Below are 17264 nucleotides of genomic sequence, written 5' to 3'. Positions count from 1 at the left end.
TTCCGTGGAGGCTTTAGGCTTTACAAATCATTGCATTTCCAAGAATATTGTCTCTCGTGGTACAATTATGACATGTACTTAAATAGAAAAATATGGGAAAAGTCTCAGCGAATCATCGACTACCTAATCTAATTACACAAATTCGAGGTCATATTTACAGCTTAGAATACAATTGAAGTGAAAGGACCTCCTAATTCCACAAGCTAGAGAGCAAAATCTTACCAAGAAATAAACTCAATAGATAAAAGGATGAAAGACAAGGACATGGGTTTTACCATGCTGTGTTTAGCTCAGCTTTTTCGGTCATTTATTGATGTGAAAGTCATAGTTCCATGTGTCGTTGTTGTGTTCATAGATGAAGAGGAATCAACTTGTTTTCCTGAGCCAGCAGAGAGCGAGTCTGATGAGGTATTCTTGTTACTCCTGAGACTCAGTAGGTCTGATAACATGCCTGGTTCAGATATCTCTTCGTCATCCACTTCCACCTCACCAATCAGCAATCTCACAACAGTGGACATCGATGGCCGGCTCTTGGGCATGACTTGGGTGCATAAGAGAGACACCTTCAAGAATCTGCAAGCCTCATCAACATTGAAGTCGTCTCCCAATGACGTATCTACCAATTCAATGAGCTCCCCCTTCTTGTAAAGTTTCCATGCCTGCATATCAAGTTATCGTATGTAATACAACTCTCCATATATCTAATTTCTATTTGAGCTGGAGATGGCAATTATATTTCTTTTTCATTGGTTGGATAAATATTTGTTACATCAAATGTCAAAATTGCTATTTTCTTTTTGTTCTATTCTGAAGCAAGCGATTATGATTTCAAGATTATATTAATAAGCCTGCCTGCCTAAGAAAAACATATATGAACAACGGATTAGATGGCCTTCGGACCATAAGCTGCTTCAACCACGTTACTTTCCATTACAAGGTTAGGGTTGAAGGATGATGCCGGCAGGAGCCCAAATAAGAATTTTAAACCAATGACCAAATAATTTAACAACCTAGGTTGATCTTCCCATCATGTTCTATGAGCAGTTGAGAATCCAATGGCTATATAGCTCTCAAATTTAATAATGTATAGAAACAATTCTGTTCTTCTTAGATATTTTCATTCTGCAGGTAATGGGGATCCAACAGAAATAGAATAATGTTAAAAGCAACTCCATACCCGTTCAAGTAGATATTGTTGTTCAATAGGTAACCGCTTGTTTGTGTTGCATCTTCCACTAACGATTTCCAAAAGGAGAATCCCAAAACTGTATACATCTGCTTTCCGAGTCAACTGCCCTCTGATGGCATACTCAGGGGCCAAATAACCTCTACAGATAAATAAGCACGTTAGAATTTATACACAATGAAAAACAAGAAAATAATGCCATGCTGTCTCTAGTTTAGCTTAATGTATAATAAGACCATCAATAGCCTTTCTGCATTTTCATTTACAACATATCAAGATCAAATATAGAGCTGGATGCGAACTGAAGAAACAAGTAAACAAAAGAAATAGCCCAGTTATAAACAGGAAAAAAGGGAGAGCCTATGAGATAGTCAACTACACCACCTGAACGGGAGTGGAACAGACTTAAAAGAGATCAAGGCATTGTGTCTCAAGGCAATGGCAAAAGCTCTTCTACATTCTCTTTATTGCAATTTAATCTACTAACACCACATATTGTGTCATTAACTCCCCACTACTGCTAAATTTGACAATAAAGTTAACACTTTGGTGAAAATATAGTCACTAAGACATACTTATCAAAGAAAAAAGTGATCGCTACATAATTTAAACATCTGCCAATCTGCCTGTACTTCAAATTTACTTTGTTACATCACTCTAACATTACAATTGTTTTGACTAGCCTTGACGGTAAAAGTGCTATGGCTTACAGTACAATTCTTTGGCAGTAATATGCTCAAATTTCAAGATGGAGCATTCCTCAATTTAGGATGATCAAGTATTATGAAGAAGGACAAGATGCTTTGACATTGCGAAATTAAATTAAGCATCCCATGATAAATGTGAAGAATCAGATTGATATAAATACAATATTACATTGATATTTCGCTCATTATAATCCCAGCTTTATAATCTAAATATAATTTGTCTGCTCATCAATTGATCCAATGACCGTCCAAATATAAGTCTGTCTATCCACTACAAAGAAGACAAGAAACTCTAGCCTGATATACCTAGGAGACTACTTAGCACTCTTATATCTCAAATTGATCACACCCAACTCCAGGCATTGCACATTCCTAGAGTAACTTACCATCTTGAGTTCAACCAGAGCTGCAAAGTATGAAGATAATGACGCCATTCACAGTAAGGGAACTATCCTGGATTAAGCAAACACTATACAACCTCAGCTATAACTCCTGGAAAAAGAGCAGTGCAAATGTCAAATGCGACTTAAAACTCATTGCTCTATTTCAGAGAATAAAGGCAAGGAAAATTATAAAGGACAAGATAAGGAAAGAAAGACTATCAGATTAGCGACATGCTTGACCTCTCCAAGATCCAGAGTAGAACTAGGAAATGCAGAAAGAAGTAATGTGAAGGTCAAACTAGAAAGTCCACCTCCTATAATTTAGACAAGGGAAATAGTATTCCTAGACTTGGAAGCTCATTTGTCGAATATAAAGCTAAAAATGGGAGCACTATGAATAGGAAAAAGATTATACCAATGAGTGTGAACAACAAAAAGTAGTAAACCACCACTCTCATGGTTCTTCTAAACACAACTGGAAGAACCGTCACCCAGACTAGAGGATAGAAGAGGACGAAGATGAGTGAATGGGGATGCCAATCTTATACAGAAAATACCGCTATCTAAAGTAACCTTGCAGGGGGCTGCGTATAGCATTCTAAGATCTCAATACGAGAAAGAAATCAGACCTATAACCTCACTGCAGTGGCTTGTAGACTTGCTTTGCTGCGGAAAGCTCAAGTGAAAACCTATTAGAACTGTGGACCTCACCCGTCTACTACTCGACCTTAAGTAACTACAGTAAATTCAAAAATAAACTTCCACAGACTCAAAGTGTGAAATAGGTAATTTTCCAGATCTGGTGTTGGTTTCTGAATGCACACTTTTTAACCTTTCTATGCCAAAAGGTATTGAAGTATTGGTAAGATACCACATCAAATATTAAAGATGCCACTCTAGCCAAGCCAGACCCCCCTCCGCCTTACACCGTCAAATTAGATCCAACTAAGTGAGACTCTATTTATTTTATTTTTATTTTTTTGATAAGGTAAGATTTTATTGATAAAGTACCAAGATGGTACAAACTAGTCACTCAGACAGAAGCCAAAAAGAAGCAAATTACTACATCCTTCTTCCTAATAAATCCAGAAAATTCATATACTGATCAAGATTCACTAGCAGACTGCTATTACACCAAAAGTAAAGATTACGTGAACATCTATTTTTAGTTCTAAAAATATGTTCCTTTTTCCCCTCAAGCCATGCCCTATTCCACTCGAGCCAAATAGTCCAAAAGATACAAAGAGAACTAGTTTTCCATATCAGCTTGATCTCTCTAGGTACCACTTGATACTGCCAGCTTAGCATTAAAACCTTAACAGACTTTGGTATCTATTTATTGTCCATCAAGAAAATATCACATTAGACAAGTTGATCTTGTATATCCCCCGAGAGATCCTGAAGATTATGTAAAGAGCAGTATCAAAGGAAGCAATAGCTTGAATAAAAGCCATATAAAATGTCTAGTGAGAAAATGTAAGCTCGCCAAATAAAAATATTGTTACTAGTAGTTATCATCTTGTTCTTTGGGAGTTCTTACCTCAGAACATTCCCCATCGTTTCTGAATGGCATATTCAATCTAATTCATAAACCAAACCAAGGGATACACCAAAAGCATTTTGTTTAAGAAAATATAAAAGCATAGCTGTAAACTTACAGAGTTCCTGCCACACGAGTGCTAACATGGGTCATATCAGCTGGAATAAGCTTAGCAAGACCAAAATCTGAGATCTTTGGGGTCAGGTCTCTGTCGAGAAGGATGTTACTTGCTTTAATGTCTCTATGAACTATATAAGGTTGGACTTCTTCATGGAGGAATGCAAGTCCTCGTGCAACACCAATGCATATTTTAGTTCGTGTTTTCCAACTAAACTGGAGGCTACTATGGGCACCACCTGTGAGTAAGCAATATTTACTATCCATGCCACAAGTACAAACCAGAGAAAAGGAAAAAGAAAAAGTTAAAAAATAACAATGACAAAGGACTTCAACTGACCAAGCAGAGTTTGAGCAAGACTATTATTTTCCAGGTAGCCATACACCAATATTCTATGATCCCCTTCCGCACAACAGCCATACAACTTCACCAGGTTTTCATGTTCTATACTTGAGATCACCTTTATTTCTGTCAAAAACTCCCTTACACCTTGTTTCGATTCAACAGAAAGTACCTTAATAGCAGCCAATTTTCCATCTTTTAGCCTCCCCTAACAATTAGAATATAAAGTTAGCTTACTAACTGAATGCAATTGCAAAACCTGAAGATCTTTTCGTAGAGAATAAAATACCTTGTAGACAGAACCAAACCCTCCTTTGCCTATTTTGTTTACAGGGCAAAAATCTTCAGTTGCAGCCTGCAATTCCTTGTAGTGATACACCCTTGCATTCTCAATGGTTGAAATTTCTGCAAAAATTCAAAATCTAGTGAGGAATCTTAACATGTATTGGATGAAAAAACAACTAGAATCATTTTTTAATGAAAATGGTGTTTGGGCCAGCTTGCTTGCACCTCGACTTTTCCACCGGGTACCTCCCACCAGCATAGGTACCAGGTAACTCTGCCAACCAAGGCGTAGGCAGATCGGAAGAAATCACCTAGTATTATTTTGCCTCCACTCAGATTTGAACCTAAAACCTCATGGTTCTCCTCCCACTTTATTGATCACTACTTGAATCATTATTGAGAGATCATGTATGGAAAAGGCAATGCCTTTCCATGCTTAAGGAGAGCAAAGAATATTTAATTATAACTCTGTGCTATACCGCTAAAGAAGCTGGGAACAGTTACAAGAAGGAGAAATGAGAATTGAGAAAATTTGAAATTTCAACCTTCATCAATTTCTGTTAGATGGTTGTGTGTGGGAGATGCATTCCCTCTTAGGCAGAAACCAAAACAAGCCATTTATACAACACTTCTGCTGTTAGGGTCAACTCACAGAAAAAAAGAACTCTGCAGCCAAGCCTGTGACATGACAAAGCAACAAGTTAACACTTCATTTCAGCAAAAACCCTAAAAAGATTTTCAAACAAGCATAATTTTGAACCTACAGCTCAGAAGCTACATTTTCATCACTATAACAATACATATAGACAAATTAAAGTGGACATGGCAACAAAGAACAGGTAATAATAATTACAGCTACAACAAAATCAAAAGTTTAAAAAAAATTATAAGTAAGAAGTAAAAAATTAAGGCACAATTGGTACGCGTTTATATGCAACACTAGGAAAACAAAGTACAGTTTCCAAATATAGAAATGAACCTTTTAATAACAAATATACTAATAATAATGATTTAAAAGCAGCTCAGCTGATCAATTAAGAACCAATTTTTTTAAGCTCGGACCATACAAAAAATTTGAAATTTTAAAGATAGAATAAACTTACGTACTCCAAATCCACTAACTTCTAACTTTTAAGTTATTAGATCCGCCACGAGAGAAAACACTAACCTGATCGACAAATCAAGAAGCGCAAAAATCTCAAAGATCACTTCAAGTGAAATAGCTAATTTGTTTACAAGAGAACAAAGATGAAAATTCAAGAAAAGGGCATAAATATTTGAATTACTTGTTGAAGCAGCCAGCAGCAGAAAGGCGTGGGCGGAATGAAGAGTAGAGAGAGAAAGTCTTGTTTTGACTTTGGGAAAGGAAGAGTTTGGTTTAGGCCATTGTTATATTTGTTGGCACGTCATTAGCAAAGCAGTAAAGCTCTTACATACATCCCACACGCTGAAAAAATATCACATTTTGTAAAATGTCAAACCACATTTTGTGAATTCAGACATAATTTCTTTAAGCTTTTCTTAATACAATTTATGAGGCAGATCCACGGAATAAAATTCAATTTTTAAAATTTTTAGTTCCGGTTTATTAGAAAATGTCAAAAGCACATAATGTTAATTCAGGCATAATTTCCTTATAGCTTGTTTGGATGGTTGTTACCAATTGTATTGTATCTTATTGTTACTTTAAATACATGTTTGTTTTGATTATTACTTAAATTTTATTGTATCATATCGTTAAATTAGTCGTTACATACCACTTTATGTAACGATCGATTTGGTGTGGTCATGTCGTTATCTTGTCTTTTTCTCTCAATTTCACCCTTCATTATTATTAAATAATGTTATTTTATCATTTACCCTACCTTTTTATATAATAATTTCCCCTGCATCATAATTTTTCTTTATAATATTGTAAGTTTATTCTTCATATTGCTGGTGTGTGATATCATGAAACGATGACAAACGACACAATCTATCCAAACATTGTATTTATCAAATGATACAGTACAATACGATACATTATAAAACAATACATAACAACCATCCAAACAAGCTGTTAAACTAGTCTAAATATAATTTACATATTTATAAAACGACATAAAAGTATCATAAGTAATATTGGCGTGATAGTTAATAATTAAAATATTTAAAAAAATTATATTGATGAATTATAATTATCATTTTACTCTTCAAATAGTAGTAGTGTCACGTGAGTAAATATTAAGTTCAAAATCCTACGTTTACTTATTTGGCTAGTGAATAAAAGTATATTTTAATTTTTTTTTCGATGAGAAATCTTCATGTTGGAGTTTTTATAAGTCTATCACGTAGCTTCTTCTTTTTTCCAGCTAATCAATTCAACAGATGATTTAGTGTTAAGCCACTTGTTCACTATATTTTGGCGTCTAGTATTTCCATAAGAAAAGAATACAACGGAAAAGATGAGAAGATAAGGTTGGCTGCACAAGGGAATGCACACGGCAAAATTATAGCTGTGTTTTATAAAATAAAAGTGACTTACTAAAATGTAAATAAGAAATAGAGATAGGAAGAAGGAATATTTCATTTCTTTTTGATGTATTTTTCCACTGCAATTACATAACTTTTGATAGGCATAAAAAGTAAAGATTACTATAGTAAAATAGTGTAAGAGATGGACATAAAGTGAAAATCAATACACAAACTATTCATATATGGACTCCATCCACATACTATTTACAATACTCCCCCTTGGATGACCATGTAAAAAATGCATCATTAAGAGCTTAATAGGAAAAACATGGGGAAATACATATTTATTTGTAATACGCATTACTTGCTGCCTCATTAAAAACCTTACTAGGAAAACTCAATGGGACAAAACCTTAGTTAAGGAAAAAAAAAGTACAGCGCGTATTGTTACTCCCCCTGATTAAATATCACTTAAGGTCTCGAAGACGCCGCATTCCAATTTTATATATTAACTTCTCAAATGTTGAGGTTGGCAATGCCTTAGTAAACAGATCCGCCAAATTATCACTTGAACAAATTTGGTGACATCTATTTCACCATTCTTTTGAAGATCATGAGTGAAGAAGAATTTTGGTGAAATATATTTTGTTCTGTCTCTTTTAATGTATCATCCTTTCAGTTGAGCTATACATGCAACATTGTCTTCATACAATATTGTTGGAATATTTTCTTTCAAAGAAAGACCACATGTTTCCTGAATATGTTGAATTATTGATCTCAACCAAATGCATTCTTGGCTTGCTTGATGAATGGCTATTATCTCTGCATGATTTGAAGAAGTAGCAATCATAGTCTGTTTCGTTGAACGTCATAATATGGATGTACCTCCACATATAAATAAGTAGCCTGTCTGAGATCGAGCTTTATGTGGATCGGTTAAATATCATGCATCTGCATAACCAACTAATGCTGACTTGGATTCATTTGAATAGAACAAACTCATTTCAATGGTCCCTCGTAAGTATCTTAATACCATTACAATATCTTTGTGTTGGCGAAGAACTAAATCTTGCTAACAAGCTTAATAAGAAAGCTATATCCGGTCGAGAATTGTTGGCGAGATATATTACCGCCGCAATTGCACTAAGATATGGTATTTTGGCACCAAGAAACTCTTCATCATTTTCATAAGGTCGGAATGGATCTTTATTTATATTAAGTGATCTTACAACCATCGAGCTACTCAATGGATGTGATTTATCCATATAGAATCGCTTTACGATCTTTTCTGTGTATGTTGATTGATGGACAAAAATTTCATCTTTCATATATTCAATTTGTAGGCCAAGACAAAATCTTGTCTTTCCAAGATCTTTCATTTCAAATTCTTTCTTCAAACAGTCTACTGCTTTTGGAAGCTCCCTAGGAGTTCCAATGATATTCAAATCATCAACATACATAGCAACTATAACAAATTCAGATCCAGACCTTTAAAAAAAACACATGGACAAATTGGATCATTTTTGTACCCTTCTTTCAACAGTGTAACGACCTGATCAGTCGTTTCATAAGTTACCACTCCGCTTCCCCCATTTCTGTATCTTATTGCCTTGTTCAAGTATATTTTATGTTATTGGGTTGGTTGGCTCGGGTTCGGAGAGGTTTTGGTAAGGTTTGAGACACTTAGTCTCTTTTGAGTAAGCTTAAGTTGGAAAAGTCAACCGGATGTTGACTTATGTGATAAAGGGCTCGAATGTGAGTTCTGATGGTTTGGATAGCTTTGGGAGGTGATTTGGGACTTAGGAGCGTGATCGGAATGTATTTTGGAGGTACGGAGTAGATTCAGGCTTGAATTGGCGAAATTGAAATTTTGGCGTTTTTCGGTTGGTATGTGAGATTTTGATATAGGGGTCGGAATGGAATTCCAGGAGTTGCGGTAGGTCCGTTGTTTCATTTAGGATGTGTGTGTAAAATTTCAGATCATTCGGACGTAGTTTGATAGACTTTTTGATTGAAAGCGGAATTTGAAAGTTTTTGAAATTCTTAGGCTTGAATCTGATGCAAATTTAGTGTTCTGATGTTGTTTTGAGAGTTCCAAAGGTTGGAACAAGTTTGAATGATGTTATGGGATATGTTGGTGTGTTTGGTTGAGGTTCTGATGGCCTCGGGTGAGTTTCGGGTGGTTGAACGGATCATTTCAAGTTGAAAAGATTGCAGAAAAATCTGCTATTGGTGTTGCAGGCTTTTGGCCTTCGCGTTCGCGAAGGGTCAGGATGAGAGGCTGGAGGTTTGGCCTTTACGTTCGCGATGGAGGTCCTGCGTTCACGAAGTGTTGGAGTCAGGAAGCTTCGCGATCTCGATAGAGCAGCCGTGTTCGCGATGGGTTGTGAAGCTGAGTCTTTGCGTTCGCGTACAGGGTGTCGCGTTCGCGAAGAAGGAATAAGTTGTCAATGCCAGGTTGTACTTCGCGAATGTGAGGCGTTGACCGCGTTCGCGATGAAGGATTTTTAAGTGCTGGGTAGAATATTTTAAAAGACCAATTCCGCGATTTTGGGTCTAAGTTCCTCTATTTTTGGGTATTTTGAAGCTTTCTGAAGGGGATTGAAGAGGGAATCAAGGGGGAACACTTGGAGGTAAGATTTATGGACTTAATACTCAATCCTAATGTAATTTCTACCTAATTAATCATGGAATTTGTAGAATTTAAGCCTAAATATTGAAGAACTAGGGCTTGTAATTGGAAACCTAGAATTTGAGATTTGAGGGGTCGTTTGTAGTTGGATTTTGGTGCTTTTGATATGAATGAACTCGGGGAGTGATAAAGAGTCTATTGATATAATTTTTATCGGATTCCGAGACGTGGGCCCGGGGGTCGGGTTTGGCCAATTTCGGGATTTGTGTTGTAATTTAATTTCTTTTGAGTGGGCTTTGCCCTTTAGCATATTTTGATGGTATTGCACTGATTTTGGTTAGATTTGGAGTATCTGGAGGCCGATTCGAGAGGCAAGGGCATCGCGGGCTAGAGTTTGGACCGGATAGAGGTGAATAATGATTGTAAATGTTGTCCTAAGGGTATGAAACCTCGGATTTCACATTGTTGTGCTATATTGAGGTGACGCACACGCTAGATGACGAGCGTGGAGTCGTACACTGTTGGGAATTATGACTTAGTCCGTCCCGAATAACTGTTTTACTGCGTATTTGATTGAAAATTGTTTGCTATCATCATGTTTTGTGCTGAATGCCATATTTGGGCCTCGTGCCAACTGTTTTGGACCCTTAGGAGATTTTTACTATTATTCCTCACTGTTTTGACTTTATACTTGTACTCAGTCATGCTATATTCTACTGTTTTTATAACTCAGCCATGTTTACTCTGTTTTGACATCTTAAATGATATTTTGAGCTCAACATCATATTTTACTGTGCCCGAGTGGCTTTTAGAGATTTCTGACTGAGTAGGGCCGTGGGCCGATGTTGTGAGGTTAATATAGGATCGAGCTGCGCACCGCAGTGATATTGTGCTGATTCATGATTATGAGACCGAGGGCCTGAGTTGTACGCTACAAGGTAGCTTGATATGAGGTCGAGAGCCTGTTTGATTATGCCACGAGATGGCTTGATATTGCGCTTGGGCCGTAAAGGGCCCCTCTCGGAGTCTGTACACCCCCAGTGAGCGCGGGTACCTAGTGTGATATGTGATATAGCACGAGGGGCTGATGTTGTTCCATGTTATTGCCCGAGGGGCTGATTTCTGTTGATATTGTGACCGAGGGGCTAATTTTATGTGTTTATCTTTTCTTGCTGCTTTCCATTCACTTGTTTAACTGTTAAAAGATGTTTAAAAGAGGTTTTTACTGAAATGAGGTGTTTTTACAAGTTTTCACTGTTTTGTTGCCTTGTATTGATTTTATACTGCCTCTTTGTAGCATTTTGCTGTGTTTTACGTGTTTTCTTATCGCTAAGCTTCCTTTACTTTTATTACTTATTGAGTTGGCGTATCCACAATATTCCCTTCACCCTGTGTGCAGATACAGGAGCCTCGGATCCTGCTAGCGAGGGCTGATTTCTTCCAGTGGCCTATTCGGAGTTCACTAGGTAGCTGCTCGGCGTTCGCAGCCCAGTGCTTCTCCCTCCTATCTTTATTTTCCCTTGTACTGGATTCTGCAATAGACTGTGTAGTCCTTTTTTTTTTCTTTTTCCATACTCTTAGACTTATGTTAGATGCTCATGACTGGTGACACCTCGACGTCGGGCTGTGTTTATTTCCGCGTTGTTCTATTTCACCTTATTTTTGGGATTTATCATCTATTAATGATTTAAATTGAATTATATTAACTGTTAAAAATGGATTGGGAGTTGTGTCGGTTGGCCTTGTTTCACGATAGGCCTCATCACGACCGGGTCCGAGTTTAGGGTTGTGACAAACAAGTACTCACTCAGGCGATTATACTACATGCGCCCTGATTGTTTCAATCCGTATAAGGATTTCTGAAGCTTTATTGAACAATTTTCTCGAAAACTTTTATATGTTTCAGGCACTTTAAATGCTTCAGGAATTTTCATAAAGATTTCATTGTCTAATGAGCCATACAAATAGGATGTGACAACATCCATTCGGCGCATATCAAGTTTTTCATGCACTGCCAGATTTATAAGATACCTGAACATGATAGCATCCACCACTGGAGAATATGTATCCATATAATAAATGCCAAGTCTTTGCGAAAATTCTTATGCCACAAGTCGTGCTTTATATCTAACGACTTTATTTTTATCATTTCGTTTTCGCACAATAACCCATTTATACCCTACTATCTTCATACCTTCAGGTATTCGAACTATGGGTCCGAAGACTTCACGTTTTCCAAGTGAAGTTAACTCTGCCTGGATAGCGTCTTTCCATTTTGGCCAATCATTTCTCTGTCTACATTCATCGACAGATTTTGATTTAAGATCCTCATCTTGTTGCATTATTTCAACAACAACATTATAAGCAAAAATGTTATCGATAACAATATTATTTCGGTTCCATCTTTTTTCCGTTGAGAGGTAACTTATTGATATCTCTTCATTCTCATTATTTTTAGGTACCTGGACCTCCCCTAAGGTCTTATCATTTGTTACGTCTTGGGGCTCTTCTTGAACCACTACCTCCGTGTTATGATCACTTGCTCCTTTTCTTCTTCGAGGATTTTTATCTTTAGAACCGATTGGTCTACCACGTTTCAAGTGTGGCTTAGACTCATTTGTTTTAATTGATTGTCCTACCGGGATATTAACTTGAATTGGAGCATTAGCAGCTGGAATATGTGACTTAGTCACCCTTGGTATGTCAGTAAATGCATCTGGCAATTGATTTGTAATATTTTACAAATGAATAATCTTTTGAACCTCTTATTCACGTTGATTTGTTCAAGGATCTAAATGAGATAATGATAATGCATTCCAATCTATCTCCTTTTTTAGCCGCTTATTTTCTCCTCCCTAATATTGGGTATACTGATTCATCAAAATGACTATCAGAAAATCTTGCCGTAAATAAATTTCCAGTCATCGGCTCTAGATATTTTATAATAGAAGGAGATTCATATCCAACATATACCCCCAACCTTCTTTGGGGATCCATCTTTGTGCGTTGTGGTGGAGCAATTGGAACATATATGGCACAACCAAAGATTCTAAGATGAAAAATATTTGGTTCCTGACCAAAAGCCAATTGCATTGGGGAGACTTTATGATAACTTGTGGGCCTTATCCGCACAAGTACTGTTGCATGCAAAATAGCATGACCCCATACTAAAATAGGAAGTTTTGTTCTCATAAGCATTGGTCTAGCAATTAATTGGAGGTGTTTGATCAATTATTCCGCTAGGCTATTTTGTGTATGAACATGAGCAACCAGATACTCAATTGTTATCTCAGTTGATATATAATAATTATTAAAAGCTTGGGATATAAACTCACCAACATTATCAAGACGAATTGTCTTAATTGCATAATCTGGAAACTGTGTTCTTAGCTTTATTATTTGAGCCAACAATCTCGCAAATGTCACATTGCGAATTGATAGTAAGCACACATGTGACCATCTTGTAGATGCATCTACCAAAATTATATAATATCTGAATGGTCCACATGGAGGGTGAATTGACCCACATATATCACCCTGTATACGTTCTAGAAATGCAGGGGATTTCATCCTAACTTTAATAGTTGATGGTCTAACAATTACTTTGCCTTGAGAACATGTAGCACTAGAGAATTCCTTAAATTGAAGAATCTTCTAATTCTTCATTGAATGTCCATGTGAATTCTCAGTTATTTTACGCATCATATTAGAACCAGGATGCCCCAACCGGTCATGTCAAATAATAAAATTATCTTGATTAGTAAATTTCATGTTTACTATGGAATGTGTTTCAATCCTGCTAATACTTGTGTAGTATAAGCCGGAGGAAAGAGCAGGTAATATTTCAAGTACATATTTCTTACCAGACATTATTGTAGTAATATAAAGATATTCAATCTTTTCACCATTTGTAGTCTCAATATGATAGCCATTTTGGCCAATATCTTTGAAACTAATAAGTTTCTTTGAGATTCACTACAATATAGTGCTTCATCAATAGCCAAATTTGTTCCTCCTGGTAGTAATAAATTGGCTCTTCCAGAACCTTCAATTAATCTTGTACTACCGAATATTGTATTAACATTGACTTCTTTCATTACGAAATAAGAGAAATATCTCTTATCTCTTAAAATAGTGTGTGTTGTAGCACTATCCAGAAGACATATTGTGAGCACGTGATTTTTGCCCTATATGAGAATTACTCCCAAAAAAAGTCAAAATAAAATAATTTTTCTTTGCGTGCAATTTTAGAATTTTAGTTGCATTTTTTATAATTGTTTGTATTTTTGTCTGTGCATGTTTATTTGTTAAATTAATAAAAAAATATGAAAAATATGTCATATTTGCATTTAAAATGTAATTCTACAATTAGATGTAATTAAGCTTATTTTACAAAATGAGAAAATCATAACAATAATGTACGTTGCATTTTTAGCACTTAATGTCCAAATTGTGTGATTTTTTCATTAGTCGCTATTTAATTGCGTGTTAATTGTTATTAAGAGCTAATTAGTATTTCCAGATAATTTTTGAGTTTTATAATTTAATCTTATCATTCTAGCTTTGTTATTATTTAGGAAATTGAATAAATAGAAAGGGAAAAAAATAGAAGAGATCGGATTGGGTCTTTTCTTCAATTTTAAACCACAGGCCCAAAAAATACCCAACCTTCCCCATGACCCGGTCCATCTCAACATGGGTCGACCCGGTCCGCCCCATAACCCCTCTTCATTTTTTCATTTTTTCCCCAAAAAAAAAAAACCTAAAAAAACTAACCCATCCGTTCCCCCCCTCTCTCTTCATCTTCTCCAAAACTCCAAACAACCCCATCCATGGCTTCCCCGTCATCCCTCACCTCACGTCGTCGAGCGTCAACCACCAGCCCACAGACGAGGCAGCCATCCATCGTTTTCCATGTCGAGCTCGAGCTTGACAATGGCTGCCCCTTCACCTCCATCTTCCTTCAACCAACGACCAACCATGAACGCCCAGCTCCTCCAGGCGTGAAGCTCCAGCTCCACCTTCGTCTCCTCCATTGAGCTCCAGTTGCAGCTCCAACGACGGACTGTTACTGCTTCACCAGCTGCAACCAGCCCCGTCCGCCATTAAAACCAAACGATCCATCGCTTCTGCTTCGTTCTTTCCAGTCGCAGCTCCAGCCAGCCCGCCATGGCTGCCGTTGCTCAACCCACATACACGCAGCTTCACGTTCAAACAATCTACTGTCTCGTCATTTGTCATTCTGAGTTCGTCGTTGGTCAGTCGTTGTTCGTGGTTCCGGTCTGGTTCTAGTTCCCGTTGCAGCCACAGCTTCATTTTCTGCTCGTGTAACAGTTGAACACTTTGAGAAATCAAAACACTTACTTCAGGCTATGGGTAAAATTGCAGGTCAAATAGCTTAAAGTTAGACAAGGAAGCTACTTGGTTTGTTTGGTAGAATTGACATTTGATTCAAGATATACGGATATAAAAAAAAGTTCATAATACAAAGTCTGTTAAGGAATGATTGCCAACAAAAATGCCCAGAAGTTCTGTCCGGGGTGAGGTCCGTTCGAGTTCGTCGTTGGTCATTTCCGGCTAGCTGGTTTAAGTTTCATTTCTGTCCGTATTTTGTTTGATATTCTCGGATTTGAAATCAGTATGTTTGATTCTTTTCTTGTTCGTTGTTCTTCATTTCTTGATTATTGCTTCGGTTTGTTTTCATTCATTTGTTTTTGTTTATTTTTAATATAGAAAGGTGTTAGTTTAATCACTTGAATCATTCATCTTTGTTGTTTAATTTAGATTTAGTTCATGTTCATTTTTTGCTTGAAGTTCGTTTTTCTTAATCTGGTGATTTAATGTGAGTTTATATTTTAATTTTTGATTTAGTTTGAATATTCATCTTTGTTATAATGTTGTTGGATTTAATTTAAAGTTCAAATGATTATTGAATTTAGAAATTTAAATCTACTTGTTTGTTATGTTATTGAATCTGAAAGTATATGTGTTGTTAAAAATATCGTTCAGTCAAAATAATTCCGGTTGTTTCTTTGTTGTTCATCGTTTAGTTTGAATTTGTTGATTGAACTGGATCAAAAATTGGTTATAGCTGTTATATTTTTGGTAATTGATTATGTGAATTGGTTATAGCTGGTAATTTAATTTTAGTTCTTAGATAATTTTTGAAGTTTGAACAGATTTTTGAATCAGGGCAGTAACAGTAGTTTTAGGAGTAAAACGAGAATTAACCAATTGCAGATTATTATGGTGGGGGACAAAACATAATGATAAAAGTAAAAAGATAAAGGTTGATAATGATGTCTTCTTTTCAAAAAGAGGGAACATGGGGGGCCCATGTTTACTACTTTTACTAAAGTAAAAGTGTAGTTAATAATAAAAAGTTAAAAGATGCACATAGTAGAAGAATATTGGGAAAAATGTAGTCTTGCTTTGGGTATAAGAGGACTCATTTAACACTTGAAAAAAGAGGAGAAAGATTTTTGGGATAGAACATTTGAGGAAGACATTTTTTTACAAAGATATTTTTAGGAAGAATTTTGGGAAGAGTCAAAAATTTTAGAACTAAAGAGGAGATAAGAACATACTTTAATCTTGAGGAAGAGGATTCCTAAAACATCCAACTACTATTTCCGTATATTCCTGAGTGTGATCTCTGCCTCTTCTGGGATTTTCAATTGGCTTTCTTGAGTTAACTGTTGGCCCTTTGTTATTGCTTTATTGAGTGGTTGCTGGAATTTCTGTTTGGTTTTCAAGTCTACTGCTGGGTTTTCTAACTGCTTATTGTTTGTTGTTGCTGCGCTGTTTCTACTGCCGTTGATTCTCATCTTCATCTTCTCTTGTATTCAAATACCAGGTACACGACTGTAATACTAGCTATTGCAAGCTGAAAAATGTGAAAGCATGAATATATGAAGAATGGAACTTTGAAGTTTTAATTTCGCTTTTTCTTTCTTCCTTTTATTGATTGTATTTAGGCTATTTCATGTATTACTGAATAATAATTGGAATAAGAGAAATAACATAGGTTAGTCTTTAATGAATCGGCTTGGCAAAACGGGTTAATTCGCTAGTTATGAAGGTCTTAAGATTATCAAAAGTAGGTTAATCGTAAACAAGTAGCTAAATTTAGCTAAGGCATGAATTTGAACTAAATTTCGTAAATTAGGCATTAAGGCATGATTTGAGTTCAAACAAGATTAGAAGAACATTTAAGTTTAATAAACTTTTTAATAAGCTTTAGTAATTATGGTTAAATATAGTTTCAAATGGTTGTGAATAATTAATCTCAATAGTTTTTTTTTTATAACATTGCGAGTTTTGATCTAGCTATATTTGATTCTTTTGAATATTAGTTGTTGAATTTTATTTTATTTATAATTTGAATTTTTTTTAGTAAAATTCCTTTTCATCAATATTTGTATTAATCTAGCAATTAGTATGCCACGCTTTCTTAAATAAAATAAAAAAAAACTCGTAATTAATTAGGATTTTCTTTCTTTATTTTAGAGACTAATTTTAATAGAAAAAATGTAGCCGCTTGAAGATTTGTCCATTTAAAATAAATGAGATGAGCCTCGCCTAGTTAAATGTATAGATTGCGGGGCCCTCACAAAT

General features: G+C 35.8%; 1 protein-coding gene across 4 annotated transcripts; it reads right to left on the bottom strand.

Annotated features, from left to right (window-relative positions):
- Positions 1-12: 12 nt before the first annotated feature.
- On the bottom strand, positions 13-5950 carry LOC104217918 (cold-responsive protein kinase 1-like). 4 transcript variants are annotated; one of them, XM_009768260.2, is made up of 8 exons: positions 5848-5936; positions 5665-5729; positions 5107-5239; positions 4566-4681; positions 4274-4484; positions 3935-4172; positions 1178-1328; positions 13-659 (listed from the first exon to the last, which is right to left on the bottom strand). In XM_009768260.2, the coding sequence occupies exons 3-8, from the start codon at positions 5177-5179 to the stop codon at positions 291-293; spliced, it is 1158 nt and encodes a 385-aa protein (XP_009766562.1). In that variant the 5' UTR covers positions 5180-5239; positions 5665-5729; positions 5848-5936; the 3' UTR covers positions 13-290. The 4 variants fall into 4 exon arrangements, with proteins under 4 accessions (XP_009766562.1, XP_009766563.1, XP_009766561.1 ...); XM_009768261.2 differs by having other exon boundaries at positions 5669-5729; XM_009768259.2 differs by lacking the exon at positions 5665-5729 and having other exon boundaries at positions 5848-5950.
- Positions 5951-17264: the final 11314 nt, after the last annotated feature.

This window comes from Nicotiana sylvestris, chromosome 7, assembly GCF_000393655.2.
Source record: "Nicotiana sylvestris chromosome 7, ASM39365v2, whole genome shotgun sequence".
Lineage (NCBI taxonomy): Eukaryota > Viridiplantae > Streptophyta > Magnoliopsida > Solanales > Solanaceae > Nicotiana > Nicotiana sylvestris.
The sequence above is the reverse complement of the archived record's forward strand: the minus strand, read 5'-3'. Positions and strand labels throughout refer to the sequence as shown.

Coding starts and splice junctions, on each gene's coding strand:
- LOC104217918 (XM_009768259.2), bottom strand. CDS start 5,179: ATGGCTTGTTTTGGTTTCTGCCTAAGAGGGAATGCATCTCCCACACAC. Junction 4,682..5,106: donor TCTAACAGAAATTGATGAAG/GTTGAAATTTCA, acceptor GAATTTTTGCAG/AAATTTCAACCATTGAGAAT. Junction 660..1,177: donor AACAATATCTACTTGAACGG/GTATGGAGTTGC, acceptor CTTGATATGCAG/GCATGGAAACTTTACAAGAA.